The sequence below is a fragment of the Etheostoma spectabile genome, chromosome 7, assembly GCF_008692095.1.
Source record: "Etheostoma spectabile isolate EspeVRDwgs_2016 chromosome 7, UIUC_Espe_1.0, whole genome shotgun sequence".
Lineage (NCBI taxonomy): Eukaryota > Metazoa > Chordata > Actinopteri > Perciformes > Percidae > Etheostoma > Etheostoma spectabile.
In genome coordinates, this window is record NC_045739.1 from 9,610,943 (window position 1) to 9,634,863 (window position 23,921).

Sequence of the window (23,921 nt, forward strand, 5' to 3'; positions counted from 1 at the left end):
CAGGCACCTTGGGTGGGATCTGTTTTAACCCTCTCTGCTCCCCGCAGTGCCCTCGCTGGGATCTCATCTAATCACATTAACTGCGGTCTACTTCTGCTAACCTCGTCCTCTTTAACCTTCATGTTTCCCCTCCCTTACTGAAACCACACACTGAGACAGAAGCTGTCCTCATTATACCAGAAAACTGGTGTGATAACAGTAAACTGGTGTGATAATGGAGTCCATTTATAATGATTACCTTTCCATGTCCTACTGCTCTTTAACCAGTCAAACAGTTAGAAAGTAGCATCAACAATGGCCTCCCTTCATGCTATCTATGCAGCCATAAAGAGCCACCGATTCAAGGGCTGAATCAAACTGGTGCAAAGCCAAGACAATAGGTCCACAGATCAGAGCCCATAACAGTTTCATTGACTACCATCCTCTCCGTTATGTGAAAACAAAAGACATACATTCTGTTGCCTTGTGTTATCAGCTGATTTTTGGCAGCAGTTGGCTGTGACACACAACATGCAGAGAGCGATTTATTAGTTATGTACTGTAATGCTGAGCTGATTAACTGATATTTGGCCCAGAATAACTAAATGTAATTTGCCTCCACAAACCCTACAGTATGTGCACATTAAATTGCAGTATGTCTGTGCCTGGAATACCAGAACTGCAATCTTTTATGCTGTTTTCTGTCATTGAGAACAGCAGCTCCCATCAAATTTCACTTTGGGTGCAATAAAGATTTAACTGACTCTTTGCCAGTGAAAGGTGGCTTTTACCATTCGGCAAACAGTTGAAACGCTGTAATTTACATTCTGACATTACCACTCTGTGATCCATTCCACAAACTGCTCTTGGCCATCCACAGCTCTACATCAAGAACATTCACTTTGGCTGCTTCTCACCGATTTCTAGGCCAAATGCCTCATAAATATAGATAAGACAAAGAAACTTTTTAGCCAGTTTGTGAAAAGGCTAAAAACAGTAGCTAAATGACCTATAACTCAGACCAACAGACATGTCACAGCATGCCAAGTACAGTAGCAGGTGGTGTCTGATTGTACAGACAAGGAGGGAGGGGACACAATCTGTAGCAATACCAGCTACCTAAGGTAGTTCAAATTAGGCATAGCTGGATCTGATTGTTGCACAGCAAACACAAATCTTTTATAGCAAGAAATATCTTCAACGGATCATCACGAGAACATATGTGAATATCTAGCTGGAGGAATTCCGATAGATTAATTATTCTCCTGTATCAGATACCAACATGATGTAGTGTGCTTTCTCACATCCATTTCCCCCTCTCTCTCTCTCTCGTTTGCATTACAATGAGACGGAGATAGTGTGTGAAGCTGAGGGTGCATACATTGAGGCACACAATTTATGCAGCACAGAGTGGCTCTCTACAGAGCTGAAATGAATCAAGTATGACTCCATAAAACGTATCTCCATGTCACAGAAGCAGTACAGTGTAAGCTCCTAATCAAAGCGGCATAGCCCTTCTTTACTTTCTTGTCTGCAGTATTTATGTACTTCAGCATCGCAATTTGCTGTAGATGCCAGGAGATGGAGCCCTTGCTCTAGTGTCTCTGGCTCTAGCTGAAGTCTTGAAGAACAAAGAGCACACATTGTGGCAGCTCTGAAATAAGGAAATACTACCTCTTACTAACCTGCTACATTTCCAGACATAAAAAAAGTATGACAAATCATATTACTACTAAGAAAGCTATTTTACAGTTTAACCACAGTGATTTGAAAACTGCATTCTACATATAGACATATCACAGATGTTCACACACCAGTGTCAAACATTTATTATAAGTATGGGATGAATGGAAGATTCCCAGACAAAATATATGCACAACATACCTCTGCGATCAGTGGTATGACTACAGTACTAGTTGTAACCTTTTTAATTACAATATTCATGCAAATTAAATGATATAGGGCCTCAATACTTGTACAGTAAGACGGGGATGTCAAAGGGATAAAATTCTTGTTCAAGGAGACAGTTGGAATGTTGCCACAGGCTATGATGAGGTTTATCAATGTTTTATAGACAGGTACGCTGGTTTAATAAACACAGAGATGCTGTAATGAAAAAACCAAAACAGGCCAGTATTCGTACTGGAATGTATACCGTATATTATGCTCATGTTGATTATGTCACATATGCAAGTCTGAGGAAAAAGAATAAAGAAAAAAATTGGGAAATGAAACTGTTGAGCAGTAGTCCTAGAAGTGTTGACTGGATCAGCCAGTGGTACTCCTCACAGCTTTGATTGAAGGAGTGGAAATCAGAGGAAAGGAGTATGCGGATCAGTGCCACAAAGACTTTACTGGACAGCGGCTCACTGGTAGACTGGTGCCCGGGTGATTATCGTAGAAGCGACCACTTGATCTGTTCTTTGGCAGACTGAAGAACCTGTGGAGGAAAACTAGGTTTTGACCAAGCAGACCACTTCAACAACAAAACTGTACTGGCCTGTATAAGAAAGGCAACAGTAAGAGATAAATTATTATTATTTATTTGATTTATTTGATTATTTATCAAATAAAACAAAATGAAAAAACAGTGGTATCTCGTTGAGGAGGTAAAAGGGAACAAGGGAAGAAAATGTACATATTAGAAGGTGAACAAGTTATGTAAATGAAGAGAAATAGGAAAGCTCCAATTAATCATAGGATGAAAGCCGAATCATAACCATAAAGTATGGGGATTGGGGGTCGCCATTAATCACGGCCAGAGGAGGGATGGCGGTAGCCAGTCTAAGGCCTCTTAAATGACAACATTAATCAAGAGAAGCTCTCTCACTCTCACACACACACACACACATTCTCACACATACACCCCCCCCCCCCCCCCCCCCGTTGGCTACCAACATTGTACACTGAATAATTAGTAATCATGTACACCATCATGCATAGAAGATAATGCAATATTTGACAAGCTAGAGGAGTGTGACAAAGTAGGAGTAGGGGAGAAAGATGGTGTAACAATGCCTTTGTATTCATTAATTCTAAAGTAATGAGCTTTAGCAGTCAATAAACTAATGGAGCTTTTAAACTTTATAGCAGAGAGAAGAGCAAGGAATGTTTTTCTCACCTGGGTGACCGTTTGCTCTGTCAAAGGCACATCATCCCCCTGCAGGAACAATTATCTTATGTTTACATCCAGCACAACGAACATCAAACTATGTTGAATATTTTGGAGAGAAGAGAAGCTTACTCTGAGAGCCACACGGTGCACAACTTGTTGTGGGTCACTCTCCAGGATCACCCTGCAGGAGGCAGCAGAGACAGACCAACATATAGTAATCCCAGAGGAAAAACGCTGTCCTAACACTCTAGTCTTTTTAACAAGACTTGGCATCAATAATTTCAAGCCTCTCAATTCGTACATACCCTCCATCTACAATTTCATCCACAGCCAGGAAGAGTCCCTCCATATTCTCCAACAAAGCCCTTCTCTCAACATTCTTTCTACAGAGCAACAACAAAAACATACATGTCAAGCTTAACTTTCTAGACATATGATAAGAGTGTACAAAAAAGTTGAAGTTGTAGATTAACAGCTGCCAAAACTTACCTCAACATTTGACTGAGCGAATCAAAAAGGCAGTTTAAAACAGCCATAAGCATAAGCTGTTAAGAATAGAAGAATATATTAGATTATTATGTACTATCGTCTAATGAGCCCACATTGTTTTTTTAAATCACCTGGGAGAAAAAACATTCAGCAAATAACGTGTGTGTATTCACTTGTTCTGGTTTTCACAATATTTTCTTTGGACCTAAAGGTATATCATTTCTTATATTTTCGACCTAAGCCAAATTTATCCATCAGATATGCATCTGTACAGGCTCTCAACTATCAAGGTTATAAATAAAAGACAGATAGAGTATAAATAACATCCTATTTTAAAATGGATGAAATGTTTTAATTACAAGCATTCTTTTTTGGTACAATATTTTTATAATATAAAATAAATAAAATATAGCATTTTTTTAAAATAATTGTAAAACTCAAATATTGACAGATAAGTTCAACATGCACTGTATGCCACAATATTTGTAACCCAAATAATCTGAGCCGCGAGGCGACACTTGAATAGATTAAAACAGAATACATTTGCTAGTTAAAACAAAACATCAAAACATCTCTGATCAATATAAACAAGGTCATTATGTTGAGATTTTTTTAAGAAATTAAAAATCTGTATGATGGGTCCATTATTTGAAACTGAACATGTATCTGTTGTCTACATTGATGTCATAATGAAATGGAGAAAGAAATACAGCAACAAAAAAATTGAAAAACACGAGGGACATGTAGAAATACCAAGTAACGGCACTTCAACTATCACTTAAGACAGCAGGACAAACTGTTCCTTTAAAACAAAACAGCAGATGGAGAAAAGTAACAAAAATATATAAAATGACTGGGAAATGTAAACTACAGAATTGGCCATGAAAAATTACATTTTACATTAAAAAGTGCGCAATTGTTTTAGGATATTGTATTACACTGCAGACACTTATCAATTCACAAATTACTGTTTGATATCCTACAGTTCAAAAGATTACCCCAGTTGTGAGAAAAAGGATGGGATTAACATTTTTGGTAGTTTGTGTGACTTTGCAAATAAATTGCTCAATAGTTGCGTTACAAGTTTTACTTAAGAATGTTCATTATAAAATCCTAAAATTAGGCTTACCTCATTTTCATGGGAACTTCCAATCACATAGAAGAAGAGGTCTATGTTGCTCTTGTAGACAACAGTAAGGCCTTCGAGTAATGCTATCTCACCTAAGTACACACAAAAAGGAACCACGCATGTTATAAGACATGTACTGAGGCAGGAAAGTGAGTCTTTAATGTAGTAAACATCTTACTGTCTGTCCTGTGTGTTTTGTTGAATATGTTCTTCTCAAATGCCTTCTGCTCCTTGACTGTCGGGTATGTATCATCATAATACTGTAGATGGATTTAAAGTAAAGACATTATTATATGTTGATATATTAATCCATAACCCAAAAAAACACTAACTAGTTTGAATTTTGATCAAAAGGGTAAGGCTGGTGATATTTTGCTGCTGCACTAGTATTTACAACATTGGTACAGTGTATGTGGACAAACCATTCACCATATAAGACATAATCCATTAGGTTGCCAAATAAATTAATTAATCTGTAAAATAGATAGTGTAAAGTGTATGTTGTGAGTTAGCTAGCTAGCTAGCAAGTTAACTAATAGGGAAAGGTACTTTGAAAATTTGACCCGCTCTGGTTGAAGTGAGCCAGAGGTTAGACAGAAATTTATTGGGTCACAAATCTTTTCTACCAATAAAAATGATAAAGCCGTCATTTGTCCTGCCGCCATTTGTCCTGCCCTAACAGGTGATGCCGTGTTCCAGACAACCCGTGTTTTCACAACCTTCTACCCATGAAAGTGCCATGGAACGGCAGTCAACCAATCGTTAAGAGTTTTTGACGTCTCACGAGCATGCACACACACACGCGCACACAAAAGAACAATGTACCAACACTGTACCAACAATGTAAATTAAAAATAAATTGCCAACATTGGGAGAAACTCATAAGGAGTTAAAAACATGAGGGTATACATCAAAAGGGCAACACATCGGTGGTAGTACATGTGCATAAACAACACAAACAACCCCTGTTGATGCTGTACAGGCTTCGATGATAAAACTGTCTGGAAAGCAGCAAAAGCTAACGAGACTTAGGAAGATGTCAAGCAATCCGTCTATACACACCCACAGTACCCTGGAAAGAGGTCTAATCAGCCAGATCCACTTAAAAACACCTGTGTGGGTCTTCAGGGCCTTTCACAGGTTAATCTGTGGACTTTGAATTTTTGTACTTTTGAATAATTGCTTTCAGAATAAATAAAGTTGTATCTTTGCTTTAGGCTATTATCTACTGGTTAAATGACATCACACAAAAAATGATATATAGTTATATAATCATATATATTCATGAAAGCGTGTAGTTCTTTGGCTGAGACAGTGCAGTAATGTGGGCTGCACATGTGATGGGAGAATGCTCTTCGCATGCAGAGGGTTGTCATTTTACTGAATTTATATTTAATGGGATGCTGGCAAATACGGCTGCAAGATATGAGGAAAATATGCGATAACGTTGTTGAATATAGAATATGTTCACATTTAAGAGGCTGAATTTTTAGTATATATATATATATATATATATATATATATATATATATATATATATATATATATATATATATATATATATATATATATATATATATATAAATAACTCAAAACCAATTGACAGTTAACTAATATATTAAATCGTTGCACATCTAATGACATGTAAGTTGTAGCCCCTTCACACTACACACACAGACCATGTATACAAATACTTAAAATAGCATAGAACTAAATTAAATAAAACAAAACGATATACAGAGTTACACATTTTACACATACAGATTTTTTGGTTTAGTGGGAACGAGGGTAGTGCAAAAGGTAATAGTATGTTAATTTGCAAAACCAGTAATGGTTTTAGTTTTTGAGTAGGATTTGTTAAGAAAAAAATATAGACTATCACCAGACGTATCCTTTAATGCAGTTGACCCAGGGCCAAGACATTCAGCCAGGTAATGCTTAAGAGAAGTTTAACTTATGAGGATAGTTTTGTTGGAATTGTCTTAACCATACCTTGGCATAAAGCCTGTCTCCATCGTTGTCCAGAATCAGAACTGCTTTGACAGTGTACAGGGACGGTTCCTGTTAAGAAAGGAGACAAAAGCACTGACTCAATTTACGCAAGTATCATTAATCAGTAACTTAAATTATCAAACATAGTTTTAAGTCAACAATCAAAAAGTGAACTGGTAACGTCAAAGTCCGATACGCCAACATGGGATGAATGACACAAACGTAATCCCGTCAAAGTCAAGAAAGTGATACAAATAGAAATATCTGCTAATTCGCGAATTCAAAAGGAAGACATTACACTTCCACATCACCAACAAACACACACGAAGCTAATTTCTCTGAGGAGATCAGGTTAGCCAACACAGGCAACCCGTTGACTTTAGTTAGCTCCCTGTCGAGTTAACGATAACGTCATAGCTAAATTCACATATTTCGCTTCGTTTCGAGAAACAACATATCATTGTGGGAAAATAGTTATAACTGAAAGCTTGAATGACACGTACACCGTATCAAATGAATACATGCGCTAACATTACCAGTATGGGAGAATCCATCTTTTTCCTTGTTAGCAACTAGCTAGCAGGATAGCAGCAAGCTACGTAACACGTACAGTAAACTAGGCTCTGTCCTATTGGTTGACGCAGGACCTTGCGTGATGCGTACAGGGCAAAGTGCAGTTCACTACAGGGCGGGAAGCCGGGGAGGAAAAAAAGTACATTCAGACTCACCAACATCTGTAACACTTTTGTCCCTTCAGTGGGGAAAGTTGCATCATGACAATGTCTCTCTGGTAAAGTCAAACATTGTTCACCACAAACCTTATTTCTGTGTTATTCTGTCCTCTGCTAACATCACAACTATCCCAAACCCTGTTCCTTTTGTAATAAAAATAACTCATAACGTTAATCTGTTCTGTAATTTCCAGATGTAGCCTAATCTAATTACTTGGTGATGGTGTAGGGGACTTCTTCCTACATATTCTTATGAACTGGAGTCTACCATTGATGGTAGCTTACTGTCAAAGTTCAAATCTCTTCCATGGGTAGCCTATTATAGTGAAACCAAAATATTATTATAAACCATTGTACATTTGTTGATTGAAGGCGGTTTCTTTCTTTTTTTATAGGACTGCATTGTAACATAAAAAAGGGAAAAACATTCACATAGGCCTTCCAGCCGTTTTAGCTTACTCGCACTCAACTCATCAACATCTTTTTTCAGGATCCTCCTACATGTAACCAACTCCAATTATCTTAGTTCCCACTTCTGGGAAGCATCTGGGAACCCAGGCTGATGGGGATTTCCCTGTATCTCACTCCATAAATGACATCACTGGCCTTACTGTAAGATATTTTTTGGGCTTGAGTTTTAAATAATACTGGAATATGTACAGTGAAAGCAAGCGGTGTACATCTATTATTTAACTGGAAAAAGTGTATAAAGAGACAAACTATTTTGACATGCATTCAAAGCATCCCTGCGGGCAACCATAAAATGTTGCAATACTGCATTTTGTTTACACAATCCAGCCACTAAGATTTCAAAATTACCCCGACTGCAGAGGAAACAGTAGGCTATGCTGCCCTGAACATAGCTCAAAATTTATAGGTTAATATTTGCTCAGATGTTATGCTGTCTCATGTTAGAAGTCAAACACATTTATTTATTAAACCCATCACAGTGATGATGATGACTGGCAGAGTTGATGATGGTGGTGAATGAAGATTAAATGGTGAATCAACATATATGATGAATGAACATGCAAAAAGTGTATTATGACTGAAACTTCTAATGGCGCTGGCTTAAAAATAGAACCACACTACTGTAAGATGTCAAAAATGTTTATGCACCTATGCACTTCATAGTTTAAGGACCTTAAAGAATGAATCATAAATGAATACAATGACCTCTTCAGAAAATGTTTAAAGCATGATGTGAGAAAACTGTTCAAGACTATAATGTTGCTTAAAGTTCAGTAAATATTTACCATATATTCTTATTCCTGTCTAATGCGCACAAAGATCATAAAGTAGAAATGAATAAAATAGCCATAGACAGAGAGAATTAAGTAATGTGTGATAGTGTGGGCTACTCCCCTCTTCTCAGCTATGCCAGCAACCACAGCAGTTAGCAGTTCCCTTCCTAAGAACCAAGTGCTCCTTTTATCAGCATTAAGCAGAGCTTCCGCCAGCCAACATCCTCCTTCCCTTACCTTCCCTCACTGTATCTGTATTACCAACCAGAGTTGACGTTCCTTGTTGCGTTTTTGCAATTACCTATGCACAGTATAGACACACAACACTTGCATAGCCGCTTGAGTTGGAAAAAGTACTTATTTCTGTTAAATCTTTTTAATCCCCCCCCTTCACCCCAACACCAGTTGTGTAATGTGTCAACGTATGAATACAAAAATAATAATAATTAAGAAATACAGTACTGTTCTTACAAAACGTTATCTTAATCTAAACATCTTGAGATAAGTGCAGGCCTTATTGAGACATTCAGAAGAATGATGCTGCATGTTTATGTTCCTCATTTGCTTGTGTTTCAGGCAGTGATAATGTGTGACCATCATGACAGACATTTTAAGGAAAAGCAATGGAAAGGTTATCTCTGAATCCCTTTTCTATCTACATCTACAGTTGCACTGAGGAGCACTGTGTGTAATAAAGATAATTTCTCATTTGAAAAAGATCAAAAATGTACAAATTAATGCATCTTCAATATCATCCACAACAGGATAGGCAAATATGTGAAATGGCACGTGGGGCCATTTTATGTCCAATGAATGTCATTTTTATGAAGTTCAATATTGATGGAAAAAAGTAAAATTTCCTCATTTATCACATTTCAGATCAAGATTATGAATAGTTAGATTATAAATATAAGAGGAAAAAATAATACTCCATCTGCCCTCTCTATTCATTTTTCCTTTCCCAGAAGCTGACTCCAAAAATATCCCTTTTTTGATACCACAACCCAAGGCACACATTCATTTTGTTTAGTATCGAGGTGGTTTTTCCGCTCATGTCTGATACAGCCTTTTGGATGTTAACCAAAGATGCCACATTCCTCCATCTTTAATGAACAAATTAAGCCACGGAAACACCAGGACACATACAGGAGGTGGTCAAACAACCAAACAGACATGTTTAACCATTAATTTCCCATAAAAATGTGACACATCTAGTATATTCAACCTTAATGATCATTAAAAGAATTTAAGCCTAAGTGAGTCAACTGTGGGCAGTTCCCAGCCAACATGTCTGGCCTATTTTTGAAGTAGAGTTGTTGGTAACACCGAGGTGCACAACAACAAAAAGCTGACAGTCCTGAGAGGTTAAGTTAAGGCAAGATGGAAAGCAAAGATGTCAAAGACTAATTGAAGCAAACAAACACAAACAGGGAAAGTGGGCGTTAACCTGGGAACTGTGTCCAGATCCAAAACCACTGTAGTCGCAGTAATAACAGGGTGCTCTTTGGCATGCTGGGGCAGTGGTTGAGTCAGGGGCTGGGTGCTAGGAACTTGGGTTGGGAAGTCCCTTCTTTGATTCCTGGTAGACATTCACCTTTCTTGACTCTGTCAGCCACCTACTTTTTCCATCTTAGAACAATGACAAAGAAAACATTGAGATTTATGTTTCTGTGGGATGTGATATTGTAATGGGCCAGACAAAACCTCTATGTTCACATGGTTTTTGAATTTACAGTGCCTTACTGAAAGTCTGAACTCGTTTAAGTAATTAATGCTGCTGTGAATCATATAGATCATAATCATTTACACCCACTGTGAAAATATTCAACTCCCCTTTGTACTTTTTCAATCTGTAGCGTTTTATACATTTAGATTTATCATATTAATAAAGAGGGTAAACACTTTAATCATTTCTTTACACAAAATAATTGATTGAAAGTTTGTGTATCAATTTTTGTGTATTTGCACTAAAGTTACAATATTTGTTATTTTTATATTTGTGTGGTGCAGTTTATTGGAGATTTGTTTCCTCTTTAATTAATTTTGTTTTCTGTTCAACAGTGTAAAAAGATAAGTATCATTTGAGGAAGAAAGTGATTGTGACATCTGTTTTCGGCTTTACATTTCTGAGAAAAAATAATTAGTTCCAGCCAGGCTTACACTGCTTGCATGTGTTGCACACTGCAGTTGTTTGTGTGCAAATGACTGCAGACTTCTTGACTTTTCAGAAAGTGGGCCGACAATCCCTCAAATGCAAGCATTCCTTCAAACATACATTTACATCAGCTCGTTTTACAAAGACTGAAGGCTATAGCATATTTTGTAGCCACAGAAACTGAATCAACAAGATGCATATTTCAGTATTTCTATCAAATGGTTTAATCAACAAATGCTTTTAAAAAGGAAATCTATCCACTATGTTGTACACAGTGTACACAGCAGGGGGTCTTTTACAGAGCTTAAAATGTCTTGAATATTTCATGTGATGTTGATTAGTTCCAAAATCATCATTGTCATTGTGAGACAGACTGCTATCTATCACTGTGTATAAAGATAAATTGCTCTATGGTACAGTAAATAAGCAACATCTCTACAGTAATTGTGTGAAAGCTGTTGCACAATAGTGCCGTTCTACATAACACAACCTTTGTAAGTTCAGTGCTCACAATGCTTCAGATCAGGGCAATGAGGGGATTTTTAGTGAGGGATTTTAATGGTCACTTGCTATGTAAGACACGCTCCCCTCCATTCTCCCCCTGCTCCTCTCTCTCCCTTGGCACTTGCTCTGCCAGATAGAGGAACAATGTAGTCTTTCTTACCTGTTGGAGGGTGTACATTCCATCTCTGCTAAACTAAAGTCTCAATCCTACCGCCAACCCACCCCAGCTTGAACAGGGCCCTCACAGCAATGCCGGCTCCAGGTGCTCCACATCCTACTCCTCATACCTTTCGTTTAGGAGGATTTGAAAGGACACAGTTCTTGTACGGTTTGGCCAGGACAGAGACAACCATCCGGCTAGTTTCCACTCATTTTTATTTGTTGAATGTGATTGTTTTATGTGTATTGTCTTTACATAATTAGAATCAGAGTTGCTTACAGGTTTCCATTTTTGTAAACATCTACCTACCTCAGTGTGGACTGGCAGAATGATTGTCGTGTTGTATGCCAGACTGTTGGTTTGTGGTTTGTCATGTGGGCAAAAGGGAAATTTGGAGGTTGGGGTGCAAGTGTGCTAGGATACAAGAGTGCAAAAAATTGTGGTGTGGGTGCTTTACAGGAAGATTGCGTTTGCTGCACAGAGCCATCCCATTTATGCCGCTGGCTGTATGTGTAGCTGAACAGAAAGAGACAGACAGTTGAGATAGAGCAAGAGGCTTAGTGTGTTTTACTTCTTGTGATCTGTTAAAAGTCAGCAACAGCACAACATACTCTATGTGAAAAAGAACAGCTCTCTTTATACTAATTTTTTTCTTTTTCTTACCACCAGGATTGTGCTTCACATCTGAATATTTTTTTTCACTCATCACCTGTTGAAGAAGCAGAGAATGTTGCTCAGGTATGTTCATTCACATCTTCCTTGTTCTGATTCGTCGGATCTTTTCTTTTTCTTTTGTAAAGCTATACTGTATGCTGCAGGTCACAATGTTTCCACTTAAATGAAATCTTTAGTGCAATATGTTTAATTAGGTACATGTAGCACTTCAGATGAGGTGACATTACACATCATCACATAACAAATACCATTAAACTATTAAACAATGTAATTATATTGTTGCATAAGCTTCCATTTAAGTTTTAAATAATACAGTTAACAGACAAATAGATTCCCACAAATTGTATTAGAAGTTTTATCCTGCTGGCTAAATTTGACATACTTTTTTATCATCTTTTTAATTTTACTGACTGAACCAGGGAGTAGTTTTAAGTGAATTATGATTCTTAACAGTTAAGGAAACAGTTTCAAGAAACACAATGCTGGTTATAGCAGGATACAGTAAATATGACCCCTTGTTTCAGAAACTTTACATATTACAAAATAATTCACACATGGCATATGATAGCAAATAACCTTGCACAGGCCCACTGAAACAATGAGCAATATTACAAATTTAATGCGCAAAGTTTTGAAGGTCAGTAAGTCAGTAATTTAAATCTTCAAACGAAAAATACATATCTCATACTGAAATATACCACATTTTGCAAACATAATTTTTTTCAGATTAGAGACAGTTTAATTGATGCAGGCCATTTATGTCTCTTCAATGGCTTAACTCATTAAACCAAGACTGTAATCTGTGACATCTCAGTGTGAAACTCCACTCCAATTACCTGACTTTGATAACTTTTTAAAATGTCAAATAATTCTAACTTCAAAGGTACCTATAACCACTCCATGTGTATTAACTACAAAGCAGATTCTGCATTATTGTCGGTGGAGTAGTTTGAGGATTTCCACTTCATGACATCACGTTTTGAATTTATTGATGGAGATTAAAACATATGTATTGAGTCAACATGCCGGTAGTATTAGGAATGACATATGACATTTATTGAAGTGACCCTTTGACTGTAAAGGTAGGGAATAAAAGGGAATAAAAACTGTATTCTAGTCCATGTAAAAGTGTTAAGGCAGACTCTTACCTTTTATTTATTGTTAGTTACCTTGCTTCAAAAGGGGAAACAATGCAACAGGTATGTAGCTGTAGGTAGTTTGCTGCCCCATCCCTGGTTAGGCTTTTGATTTCAGGTTAAAACATCTAAACAAGCAGATTCAGAATGAAAAACAACAGAACCGATAAAACAGAATGCGCTTTTGCGTTTGCAAAGGCTATTGTGAATGACTATGTAATGCACGGAACCCTTGTTGTGCAATTATATGTGAGTATGAATTTAGGCAGGTGTATTTGAGAAGTGAATACATTTAAAATGTATTCAGTGTTCACATTTCTGTTCACATCTGTTGGTGTTTCATTTGTGTGTTGAAAATCTTAAATTGTGAAATACAAGTGGAGATGTTAAAAATTGAAAAAAATTGAAAATAAAAAAAATGTATAATGGCAACTCACAGAGCCTAACCAAAATAGTTTAAAGATTACTTCCAATATGTTAGCTACAGGCCTACACCACATTTTCCAAAAGCAGCCACTGGCCCCAGTGTGTCTTGTAGAGAGCACTGTTTTCCCGCAGATTGTCTTATCAGGGGTCGGCATAGCTGCACCCAGGACAGCTGTTGGGAGGAGTCAACTCAACTGAACCCTTCATGTGCTCCAAAAGAACCTACACAACACCCAGTCATTTATTCAGCACCGCCAGTACTACAGATATGTAATGTACTGTATGTATTAGAAACGTGTTTAAAAGCATGGTGTGACTTAACGGTTTTGTATTTCATCTTCCTGATGTGTCAACGTTTATAGAGGCTGGGTAGGTGACAGTAACTTGCTGTTCTGTCATTACCAGGTTCATCTTTTGCAGCAAGAGTCTCTCCTAAATGTGTTCAACAGCCAATTATGTTCTCCCTCTGAGGAGAACCTGTGAGGTAGGTCTGTCTAAGAGCCGGGAAAACCGAAAAACATAATCTAGCCTAAAATAGACTTGTGAATGATGTAATCAATTTTCTTTTCTGTTACAAGGTGTTAGCCACTCCAGGCAGGCTGGTTGGTGGAGTGTCCATGTCAACCAATTTCCCTGGGGTCAGATCTTATGGAGCTCCTCAGGACACAGAAATGGATGTGGCTTGGCAGGAGCTGATGGCCATCACAGAGCTGCAGGTAACTCAGCAAACGTTTTTATTTTATTGTAAAATGTTACTATAGGTTGTGTGTTTTAGATATGCCAATTACTGTGTGTTATCACCACGACTCCTGCTGTGTTATCATGGAAGTGAAGGTTGTATTGTTTTTAACAGTGGTGGAAGAAGTATTGAGACTCTTTACTTAAGTAAAAGTACTCAATACAGAAAAAGCCTCACACTTTAGAAACTGGGTATTAACAAGAACATTGAAAGCATGAAAAAGGGTAATTTATAATCTATAATTTTATCTGTATGTACTTGTACACAGTTATATTTTTGGGTAGTTTAATTTATTTAAAAAAAAACATTGTATTTTTATAAACTACGTGTTTTGTGTGCAAAAATCTGAATTTCTAAAATAACTAGTAACTAAAGATGTCATATTAATATAGTGAAGTAAAAAGTACAATATTTGTCTTTGCAATATAGTGGAGTAGCAGTAGAAAGTGGCATGAAAAGAAACAACTCAAGTAAAGTACATCCACTTCAAATTTGTACTTAAGTACTTGAGTAGATGTACTGTTACATTCCACTAACCCTTTTTAACAACTGCATATGAGACCACTGTAGAAAAGGACATTTTTTGCGCTTTTCAAAAAACACTGCAGTATATATTTGCCTCAGGAGACATGAATGTATTTTACATATTATTTTTATTATTGACAAAAGTTATTCTCAGTGTCATGTTCAAAGAATATGAACTACAACAGTTAAAATGTAGTTATTAAATAAATTTCAAATTACTTAACAGAATGTGTTTCATTGTTGTGGAATAAATACATATTTCCCACTTTTTGTGTGTTGCTAACCGTTGAAAAACTAATACACACTCAGCTGAGGAAGGCAACAATGGCCCATTTGAGTGATGGCAGGATGAAGAGATTGCGAGAGGGGGCAAGTGCTGTGTGTTGCTAGCAGCCCCCTGCACCGCACAATAGCCATCTGTTTTCAGGTGAAACCTGACCACATCTATGAGAGCCCTTCATAGGATAGGGGTGGCATGCTGAAGTGGTGGCAAACTGTTCTAGTGAGCCAGATGAAATGCAAAAATGAGACTATTTCACTAATTAACTCTGAAGTCTTGCAAATTCAATGATTGCCTTCAATTCTTTTATTGCTGTCAGTGTGACATGTAAACTTTTGTACAGAACCTGCTACAGAACTTTTGTTTTTGTTACAGGAGTTTCAAGTACCCAGTGAAGGCTCCTATGAAACAACACAGTACCAAATCATGGAGCCCATGGTCCCTATGGGAGGTAATGGGATGGGTCAGTCCCATTCTGAGCCTCTTCCTGCTGCTTGTGAGCTTGGCACCACCGACACTTATGATGGATGTTACTCTGAAGTGCCCGTCTGTCATCACCTAGGCAGCAACGCAGAGGCAACGCATGGACAAGCTCAGCTCAGTCAAAGAATGCTCCCCATCTCTTCTCACACACAGCCATCACACATGGCTTTTAGGGAACAGATGAACATGTCTGGTACCAGTCAAGGCCACAGGAGGGCTAATGCTTTTCTCTCTCAGGACCTACATCGGCACATGCTGTGGACTACACATGGACAAATTTCACAGGCTCGCTCAGCTGATGAACTTGAGTCAGACTCTGGTCTGTCTCTAGGTTCTAGTCCACCTCTGGCCTCCCCAGATAATCCTGTTGGTGGTGCACCAGGTTGCCAGAGTGTAGACATTGGCATGACATATTGTGATAATGAACCAGACAGCATGACTCAGCATACCAGAAGAGCACACATCCATTACTCACTGGACTACCAGAGTCAATCTTCCTTGTATTTACACTCAGGTACACAGTCTTATTTTTCACCCCAACCCATTTTATCTCAATCACAACCCAATGCTCTGACTCCCCGGGCACTGAAACAGCAGGATCAGACCTCCACTCTGAGCAACCTGTTCAATGACTCTGGAGTGTCCGGCAGGGGGAGCTCACATAACATGTATATAAAACCACAAGGAAGTATCTCCAGTCCAGGTCCACTGAGCAGAGATGAGAGGCGGGCCATGTCTTTGAAAATTCCCTTCCCCACAGAGAAGATTATCAATCTGCCTGTGGATGACTTCAATGAACTTCTGACACAGTATACTCTGACAGATAATCAACTAGCACTGGTGAGGGACATTAGACGGAGAGGGAAGAACAAAGTCGCAGCTCAGAACTGCAGGAAACGGAAGCTTGAGAGCATAATTCACCTTGAAAGGGAACTGAACGAGCTGCAAGCCCAAAGAGAGCACCTGGCACAGGAAAGGCTTGAGTTCCAACGCAGCTTGGGTTTTATTAAGTGTCGCCTTACAGGCCTCTATTCAGAAGTATTTTCTCACTTAAGAGATGAAGATGGACAGCCATACTCAATAGATGAATACGCCCTACAACAAACACCAGATGGTAAAATTTATTTAGTACCTCACACAACTATGCAAAAGAGAGAGCCATGCTAAATGTGGGGATAGTTTTATTATTTCAATATCCTGAGAGAATGTATACTGCCTTGATTGTGCCGAATGAAAGCATATCAAGTGAAAGCTACATTTTCATGTGGGTATAACTAACATGCATCAACAAACATGTTCTGCTCTTACAATTAACTGAAACCACACTGGAGTACCTTATAAAAACACTTTATTAAGAAAAGACACTGCAGTTTTCAGTTAAAAAAATAAATTAAAAAAAGTCTTCCAGCACCCACATGATTAATCAGAAAACCTGTGAAAACATATATCTGTTAAATAAAGTGGAAAACATCAGAAAAAGAATGATCTGCAAAGTTTTGACAATTTTTACCTGAGCCATTGTCACAGAAATGAAGTCAAGGGTTTCGAGACCATGTAGTGAGTTTCCTAGGAAGGCAGAAATGCAAAATAAGTAAAATGCAAGCTTTTGCAAAGAATGTGCGTTGATTATGTTCACAGCATGCATTGTTGTAGGGCCTCTATGCACAATTAAGAGGCCAATTTTACCAGTCAACATTGGTGTAAGTCATAATTAAAAACAATGCACTTAAGTTGTCATTACTGTGCTACACAGCTTACTACCAGCTAAGTGACAAAAGCAAGACATACTAGCAGTAGTTGAGAAGTCTGGTCTTACCTACAGACAGCACTTAAGCCTTTTGGTAGCTGCTGCCTGCTAGCCTCAGGCTTCTGTTCTCACTCTCCCCTGCTTCAATGATCCTGGCGATGGTTTTGCTACTTCTCTCCCTCAGCTGGCTTCCATGACTAGCCTCAAAGACTTGCATGTAAGCTAGCATCCTCCAGTTGGTCTTTGCAGAACTCAGGGTAGAGTCTGTACCAAGTGATGGGCTCTTTATGATGGAAGTATCTTTGCACCACTTCTCATTCCTCTACCAGTATTTCATTGCCATTGTTTTATAGTGTATGTTGTGACTAGTGTAGGGCTTCCCAGGTGGATTATTTTTGGCTGGTGTAACGTGTCCCTCACCCCACATTGTGCAACATCTAAAAGTAAACCCTCCCTTTCCCAAACCACTCAAGAGGCTACCAAGACTTTGTAAAAAAACTGAATGATGGTTTATTTCAGCTTGATTTGATGCAGTTACAAATAAAAACCAGGCTTAAAGTAAAGAAAAGAAAAATCTACATAAAACCTCATTGGAATGCTTGCTTTCCATAAACACATTGATGAAAAAAAACGTTTAAATGAAGACCCTCCATGATTTATCTACTGTACATCTCTTCTTGCAGCAGCTGTAACCTGCCACAACTGTTTGGCTGAGCAGATTAGGAGGTAAACCTGCAGCTGCCCTGTCACTTCGCTTGCTCTCCTCTCCTTGCTCTCCTCTCCTAAGTACTCAGTCCTGTTGAACAATATGGAACAACATTGTTAACTGTGCACTGACTTTGTATGACCTGAGATCCAGAGTGATTTTCATTTATGTTTAGCTACACTTAACGAGTCCCTGCAACTACAAACTCTGGTTGTATGACAAAAATTATCATCTAGGCATGCCATCAAATACTTACTTCACATTTCAAAATCGTCCTCCTGAACGGCCATATCCACCATTGTTTGAGCCAGCTCCATAGCCACCTGAAAACAAAAATATTCAGCATACAGCAACTATGCCAAATTACCGAAAACATCCTTCCATCGGTTTTCTTCATCTTACCAAAGTTTCTGCCGCCAACACCGCCGCCGCCGCCACCACCACCTCCGAAGTTGTTTTTCATTGGGCCAAAGTTTGAGGCCTGGGGGTCATAGTGGCCCATGTTGTTGTAGTTATTGCCGCCCCCACCTCCGCCCCCACCACCACAGTTACCTATGAGATATTTGCAAAACTTAATTATCCACATCTTAAACACAATAGTTCATCAAGGGGAGCCAAAACACTTACCATAACCATTGCTTTCATAACCTCCATTTCCTCCATAGCCTCCACCGCCTCCTCCACCGCCCTGGTTGTAACCTTGGTTATACCCCCGGTTGCTACCATTATTATATCCTCCAGGACCACCGGGACCACCTCCATAGCCTACAACATACATCATCTCAGTACATTGCCATGCGTAAACATTTTTCCTAAACTTTAGCTGACCAAATTGCTTACCGCCGCCACCACCACCACCATCTCCTCCATTGCAATTGTAAGGACCATCTCCATATCTACCCCTGCCACCTAAAAAAAGAAGCAAATGCCATATCAGGTGTCAGACACTGCATATTACAGTTGTATAATTAAATTGAATCTTTTATCAGATAGTCTTACCCTGATTGAAGCCTCTGTCATAGTCATAAGGCCTTCCACCACCACCACCGCTGCTGCTGCGACCTATACCAAAACAACCTTTAGTTATGGTTTAAGGTTCAGTACTGCAATGTGTATTGATTAATCTGTGTTAATGCATAAAAAGTTTACCTCCTCTCATACCCATTCCTGCAGTCTGCATTTCCTGCCTTGTGAGAGCCTTCCGCACTTCACAGTTGTGAGAATTGATTGTGTGGTATTTCTGAACTGTGTGATAGGAAAAACAAAAAATGTTAGCGTACAAGACATTCGAAAAGGTAAATTGCAGTCTACAGCAGAGAACATGTACTTACTGACAATCCTGTCGACTGAATCGTGATCATCAAAGGTCACAAAAGCGAAGCCCCTCTTCTTTCCAGTATTACGGTCAGTCATGATATCGATGACCTCAATTTTGCCAAACTGTGTGAAATAATCCCGAAGATGTGACTCCTCTGTATCCTCCTTGATGCCCCCGACAAAGATCTTTTTCACTGTTACGTGGGCACCTGGCCGGTTTGAGTCCTGTTAAGACATTTGCCATTGTTCAATACACTTGCCTCTACTTTATATGCTTAAGTTCCTCTAGGAAAGTTTTGTCAAATGTATCGAGTTAAACATACCTCCCTGGAAACTGCTCGTTTAGGTTCAACAACTCTTCCATCAACCTTATGGGGGCGGGCAGACATGGCAGCATCAACTTCATCCACTGACGAGTATGTAACAAAGCCAAAGCCTCTGGATCTCTTGCTGGTGGGATCCCTCATGACCTAATATACAGTTATTCCCAGTGTTACCCACAAATCACAAATGCATGCTTTCTATTTATGATATACAAAAATGTGCCACTGGTTGATGGGAAACCCACTTACCACGCAGTCTGTAAGGCTCCCCCATTGCTCAAAATGAGCCCGCAGGCTTTCGTCTGTGGTCTCGAAGCTCAAACCTCCAATGAACAGCTTGCGAAGCTGCTCCGGCTCACGTGGGACCTAACGTTACACAATGGACAATGCAAGCTCGCATCAGAGTACAATAACCAACACTTAAGGAGCAGTAGGTGCCATATCAATAATGATTATATTTACAATAACCCACCCCATAATGCAGTAACGCATTTAATCAATCTTAGTTCACATATCAAAAATCAAGACTGTGCGGAGGATGGAGTCGTCGCCGCCATTAACGTTGGCGGACCGATCGATCGGGAGTAAATTAAGCAGCATTTGTATGCAAACCCTAACGCATGCACGTTCGAGTAGGGTTTATCTTTCGCATAGCTTTACTGAATACATGCGTTGAGTGAAACAGCTGAATTGCGTGCATAGCTACGAGCAGGAACAAAAGGCCACGAGGCCCAGCTGCTACAAAATGGCGGCTTTACAATGCTTCATAGCTGCGGTAGCAATGATGAAAACGCAGTCTGCATTGAGCATAGTCTTTTTGCAATAGCTTCAAATAACTAAAGTTTATAGACTTCCAATTTGCAGGAAATTGTATAATCCAAAACAATACTTACATCTTTAGACATCTTGGCAGCAAATCCTTATTGACTCCTTGTAAACTAGCCGGAGAGAAGTGATCTGCGTCAGTCGAGCCTTGCCCTGTTCTGAACAGTAGAATAAATAGCAAAGGAAACACCTCTTTCACACAGCAATTGGTCAGTAGTTCGCGCTGCAGTCTGTCGTCAGCATTGGATGAATCTTGATTGGTCCAAATCCAATCAGTCAGAATCAACGACCAATAATCTGACGGTAGGCGGTGCATCTCACAACCATGACGATAAAAAAAATGGATGTTATGTTGTGTTTAGGATAAGCAAGAAATGTCTTTTTGTGCGCGATGCTGTTTAAACATAATGTACACAAAGGCCATAAAATACACTTACGGAATGCACAGAAAACAGCAACAGATCAGATTTTTGACGTGGAGGTGGAGCCTTGATGTCAGTGAAGCAACGCCACGCCATTACACCTTCCACTACCTTGACATATACATCTTTATTTGTATGTGTATTTTCTATCGAGACACACAATGTAAATGTATGACAATAAAAATGTTCCGAATTCTTGACAAATGAAGGCATAATCACGTTAGGTATGTAGGTCATCAACTGACCGAGGGGCGTGTACATTCATTGTGCGCCTTTAACGCGCGCTTTTCTACGCACAGTGAAGCCTACGCACAGCACCTTCATAAGTGATCCAGGACAGGCTAGATGCTAAAGTAGCCCCAGCGTTAGCATTGAACGCCGTATAACTACAAAAGACGCGGTATCCCTAAAGCGAACTGTTTGAAACCGGCGGTCTACACGTCCAAGGGTAAGAAGTGGTTAACACATCACAGTGCTTCATGCTGCTAGAAGTATCGTTCTACATTTCCGATTTGGTATCAACGTTGTGTAACGTTAGCTTGTTGAAACGTTAGCTTCCGGCTAACGTTACCTCGATTAGCATGTTTGTCTATCATGCCCATTGAATAGCTAGCTAGTTGCTTAGCTAACCACTATCTTCATTTCTTTGTGCACGTATTCGTTTTTGGATAACGCTATCTAGCCCCTAAGTATACTTGAGGGTGGACAATTACCAAGAGGTCTTTTGCACGCTAATTAGTTTAGGTTTTTTTCATTTGTCGTGCCTGTTGCAAAATGAAGAAACGACAATATAATTAACGTTATGCCGTTCGTTGACATACCATAAAATTAATCTAGCCAGTGCCTGCTTCATGCTTAACGTTATATAACCGAATGTATCGGGTAGAAATTATTATCCATATTATCTAACGTTAACGTTAGCCTTTTTACCGTTTTCCTGTACAGGGAAGTGCCATTGGCCTGCGACTGCGTAGTGTTCAGCAACAAACTTTGCTATGGGCAAAAAGTCACGCGAAGAGGACTCCTCATCCTCTGATGAGGAAGAATATGTTGTGGAGAAGGTGCTGGACAGGAGGGTGGTGAAAGGCAGGGTTGAGTTCTTCCTGAAGTGGAAAGGATATTCAGAGTAAGTTGTTTCCCTGCCAGAGTGCTAACAAGTAACGTCAACGTTACTTGTACTTACACACTTGTACTGGTGTGTGACTTACACACCAAAAAAAATGCATTGAGTGTTACTTGGCAATTAATTAGCCAAGTAAGCAGGGACATTTAATTCATACAGTCATGCTCATACGTTTAACGAACCCATGCTAAAGTTGACTTAAAGAGAGGAATACAAATCATGTTTTGGAAATTATCTTAATGCCTTTTTTAATTTAAAAAAAAAAATGGGGGAGGGGGAATCCCACCTCATGCCAATCTCTAGGTATGGTGAAGGGTATATGATGATGTGGGGCTATTCTAATTCCAAAGGCCAGTGGAACTTCATCAGGATGCATGAAATAACTGGCCTTTAAAAGTCTGCCTGCCTCTATGGGAATTTAACATGGGTGTGTGAATACCTATGCCCCCTGTATTTTAAGGAAGAACATTTCTTTATGATGCGTTATTCATTCACAAAAAAAACTGGTGTCCATGCTTTTTATCTATCTATCTATCTATCTATCGGTAACAAAGAAGCTTGACAAACACTATATACTTATAGCTACATAAAGCATGATTTAAATAAGTAAAATAGTGGGGGGGGGGGGTGGATCAGCTGTACAGGAGAGAAATTGCTTTTGGGAAAAAAGCTACTGAGGTGGCGTGAGGTCCTTTTCCTCATCGCACAGTACCTTCTTCCTGAGGGGAAGCAGCCTAAAAATGTCACAATTAAGGCATCAATTTTTTTAAAATATATGAATTGTCTATTCCTCTTAGCATGGGTTCATAAGCTTATGAGCACGTTCATAAGCTCAGAAAAATGCTGCCCTAAAGACCAGGACATGATAAAGGATATCACAGGTGATATCAAGTTTGCTTATATTAATTTCATTGGATCACCTCTGATCAGTGGTGTTGATTAAGACTTATGGCTATACTGGCTGACTTGCTGCACTGTCTTCCTCAGAAAGCACAACACCTGGGAACCAGAGAAGAATCTGGACTGCCCTGAGCTTATTTCAGAATTCATGAAGACTTACAAGAAAAGCAGCAGCAGCGGCAGTGGTGGTGGAATCTCCACTCCTAGCAGTGGGGGCAGCAAATCAGTCACATCCTCCTTGGCACGCTCCAAAGACTCAAGTAGCTCGAAGAAGAGAAGCTCTGATGATGAGGAGGAGGGCGGAAGTAAGCCCAAGAAGAAGAAGGAGGTATGTAATTTGTTGGTGCAGTCATTTTTATCAAGTTTAGAAAACATGGTAAAATAGCATTAAAAGTCAATTTAGATAGATTAATTGCATGTGTGAGGTTGACACCCTTCTCAGGCTTTGTGTGCTGCACCCTGGGGAGTCAACCAAAGCTTTCCACCCTTAAAAGAAGCCATAGCTTAGGTCATTATTTGTATGTTAATTGACAGCCATTGGCTGTCTCATCTTGGTGTGGCAGATTTTCTGCATATTGATCCCTCCTCCCATTCACACATGGCCCCATGCCTTCCCATTTCAGGGGAGGACTGGCTGTGTGAAAGGGGCTTTAGAAGAGTGAGAGAGAACTGTTACTCTTTTATACATGTTAAGGACACACTGAAGCAGCTTTTCATTGATTTGGCAAAACACGTGCTAGTTTTCTTTGGCATACAGTTCATATATATATATATATATATATATATATATATATAT

The 23,921-nt window shown here is 39.1% G+C and overlaps 4 protein-coding genes across 10 annotated transcripts in view; 2 read left to right on the plus strand and 2 right to left on the minus strand.

Annotated features, from left to right (window-relative positions):
• Positions 1-1,784: 1,784 nt before the first annotated feature.
• copz1 (COPI coat complex subunit zeta 1) lies at positions 1,785-7,397 on the minus strand. Its single transcript, XM_032520461.1, has 9 exons — positions 7,241-7,397; positions 6,705-6,773; positions 4,891-4,972; positions 4,713-4,804; positions 3,584-3,639; positions 3,400-3,477; positions 3,224-3,275; positions 3,101-3,139; positions 1,785-2,419 (listed from the first exon to the last, which is right to left on the minus strand). Exons 1-9 carry the CDS (start codon positions 7,256-7,258, stop codon positions 2,372-2,374), a joined length of 534 nt encoding a protein of 177 aa, XP_032376352.1. The 5' UTR covers positions 7,259-7,397; the 3' UTR covers positions 1,785-2,371.
• Positions 7,398-11,958: 4,561 nt separating this feature from the next.
• nfe2 (nuclear factor, erythroid 2) lies at positions 11,959-17,117 on the plus strand. Of its 3 annotated transcripts, none has more exons than XM_032520605.1 (4): positions 11,959-12,236; positions 14,141-14,219; positions 14,314-14,451; positions 15,655-16,929. In XM_032520605.1, exons 2-4 carry the CDS (start codon positions 14,172-14,174, stop codon positions 16,927-16,929), a joined length of 1,461 nt encoding a protein of 486 aa, XP_032376496.1. In that variant the 5' UTR covers positions 11,959-12,236; positions 14,141-14,171. The 3 variants fall into 3 exon arrangements, with proteins under 3 accessions (XP_032376496.1, XP_032376498.1, XP_032376497.1); XM_032520606.1 differs by lacking the exon at positions 11,959-12,236 and adding an exon at positions 13,966-14,015; XM_032520607.1 differs by lacking the exon at positions 11,959-12,236 and having other exon boundaries at positions 13,799-14,219; positions 15,655-17,117.
• Positions 16,937-23,921, minus strand: part of hnrnpa1b (heterogeneous nuclear ribonucleoprotein A1b) — an 8,293-nt gene continuing 1,308 nt past the window's right edge. The window contains exons 1-12 of one of the 5 annotated variants that reach the window (XR_004332690.1): positions 20,749-20,994; positions 20,105-20,221; positions 19,856-20,002; positions 19,547-19,757; positions 19,365-19,460; positions 19,215-19,277; positions 19,054-19,124; positions 18,843-18,981; positions 18,618-18,767; positions 18,472-18,538; positions 17,272-17,328; positions 16,937-17,191 (exon numbers count right to left, since the gene is read on the minus strand). Coding sequence is in view for 4 of the 5 variants with exons in the window: in XM_032520609.1 (XP_032376500.1) it covers positions 18,480-18,538; positions 18,618-18,767; positions 18,843-18,981; positions 19,054-19,124; positions 19,215-19,277; positions 19,365-19,460; positions 19,547-19,757; positions 19,856-20,002; positions 20,105-20,221; positions 20,749-20,760 (1,065 nt within the window). In the remaining variant the exon portion in view is untranslated. Of the gene's footprint in view, positions 17,329-17,995; positions 18,306-18,471; positions 18,539-18,617; positions 18,768-18,842; positions 18,982-19,053; positions 19,125-19,214; positions 19,278-19,364; positions 19,461-19,546; positions 19,758-19,855; positions 20,003-20,104; positions 20,222-20,748; positions 20,995-23,921 lie in introns of those variants that run through there. The other 4 variants (XM_032520609.1, XM_032520608.1, XM_032520611.1 and 1 more) reach the window with 4 other exon arrangements.
• Positions 21,288-23,921, plus strand: part of cbx5 (chromobox homolog 5 (HP1 alpha homolog, Drosophila)) — a 4,416-nt gene continuing 1,782 nt past the window's right edge. Inside the window, exons 1-3 of the mRNA XM_032520612.1 lie at positions 21,288-21,550; positions 22,048-22,228; positions 23,213-23,453. Coding sequence (XP_032376503.1) covers positions 22,098-22,228; positions 23,213-23,453 — 372 coding nt within the window. The 5' untranslated portion in view covers positions 21,288-21,550; positions 22,048-22,097. The remainder of the gene's footprint in view (positions 21,551-22,047; positions 22,229-23,212; positions 23,454-23,921) is intronic.

Excerpts from the sequence above, each read along its gene's own strand:
- nfe2 (XM_032520605.1), top strand. The coding sequence starts at position 14,172 with ATGTGTTCAACAGCCAATTATGTTCTCCCTCTGAGGAGAACCTGTGAG. Across the intron at positions 14,220-14,313 it reads CTCTGAGGAGAACCTGTGAG|GTGTTAGCCACTCCAGGCAG; the intron begins GTAGGTCTGTCT and ends TTCTGTTACAAG. Across the intron at positions 14,452-15,654 it reads TGGCCATCACAGAGCTGCAG|GAGTTTCAAGTACCCAGTGA; the intron begins GTAACTCAGCAA and ends TTTTTGTTACAG.
- copz1 (XM_032520461.1), bottom strand. Across the intron at positions 4,973-6,704 it reads GAGACAGGCTTTATGCCAAG|TATTATGATGATACATACCC; the intron begins GTATGGTTAAGA and ends ATCCATCTACAG. Across the intron at positions 3,640-4,712 it reads GAAGTTCCCATGAAAATGAG|CTTATGCTTATGGCTGTTTT; the intron begins GTAAGCCTAATT and ends TATTCTTAACAG.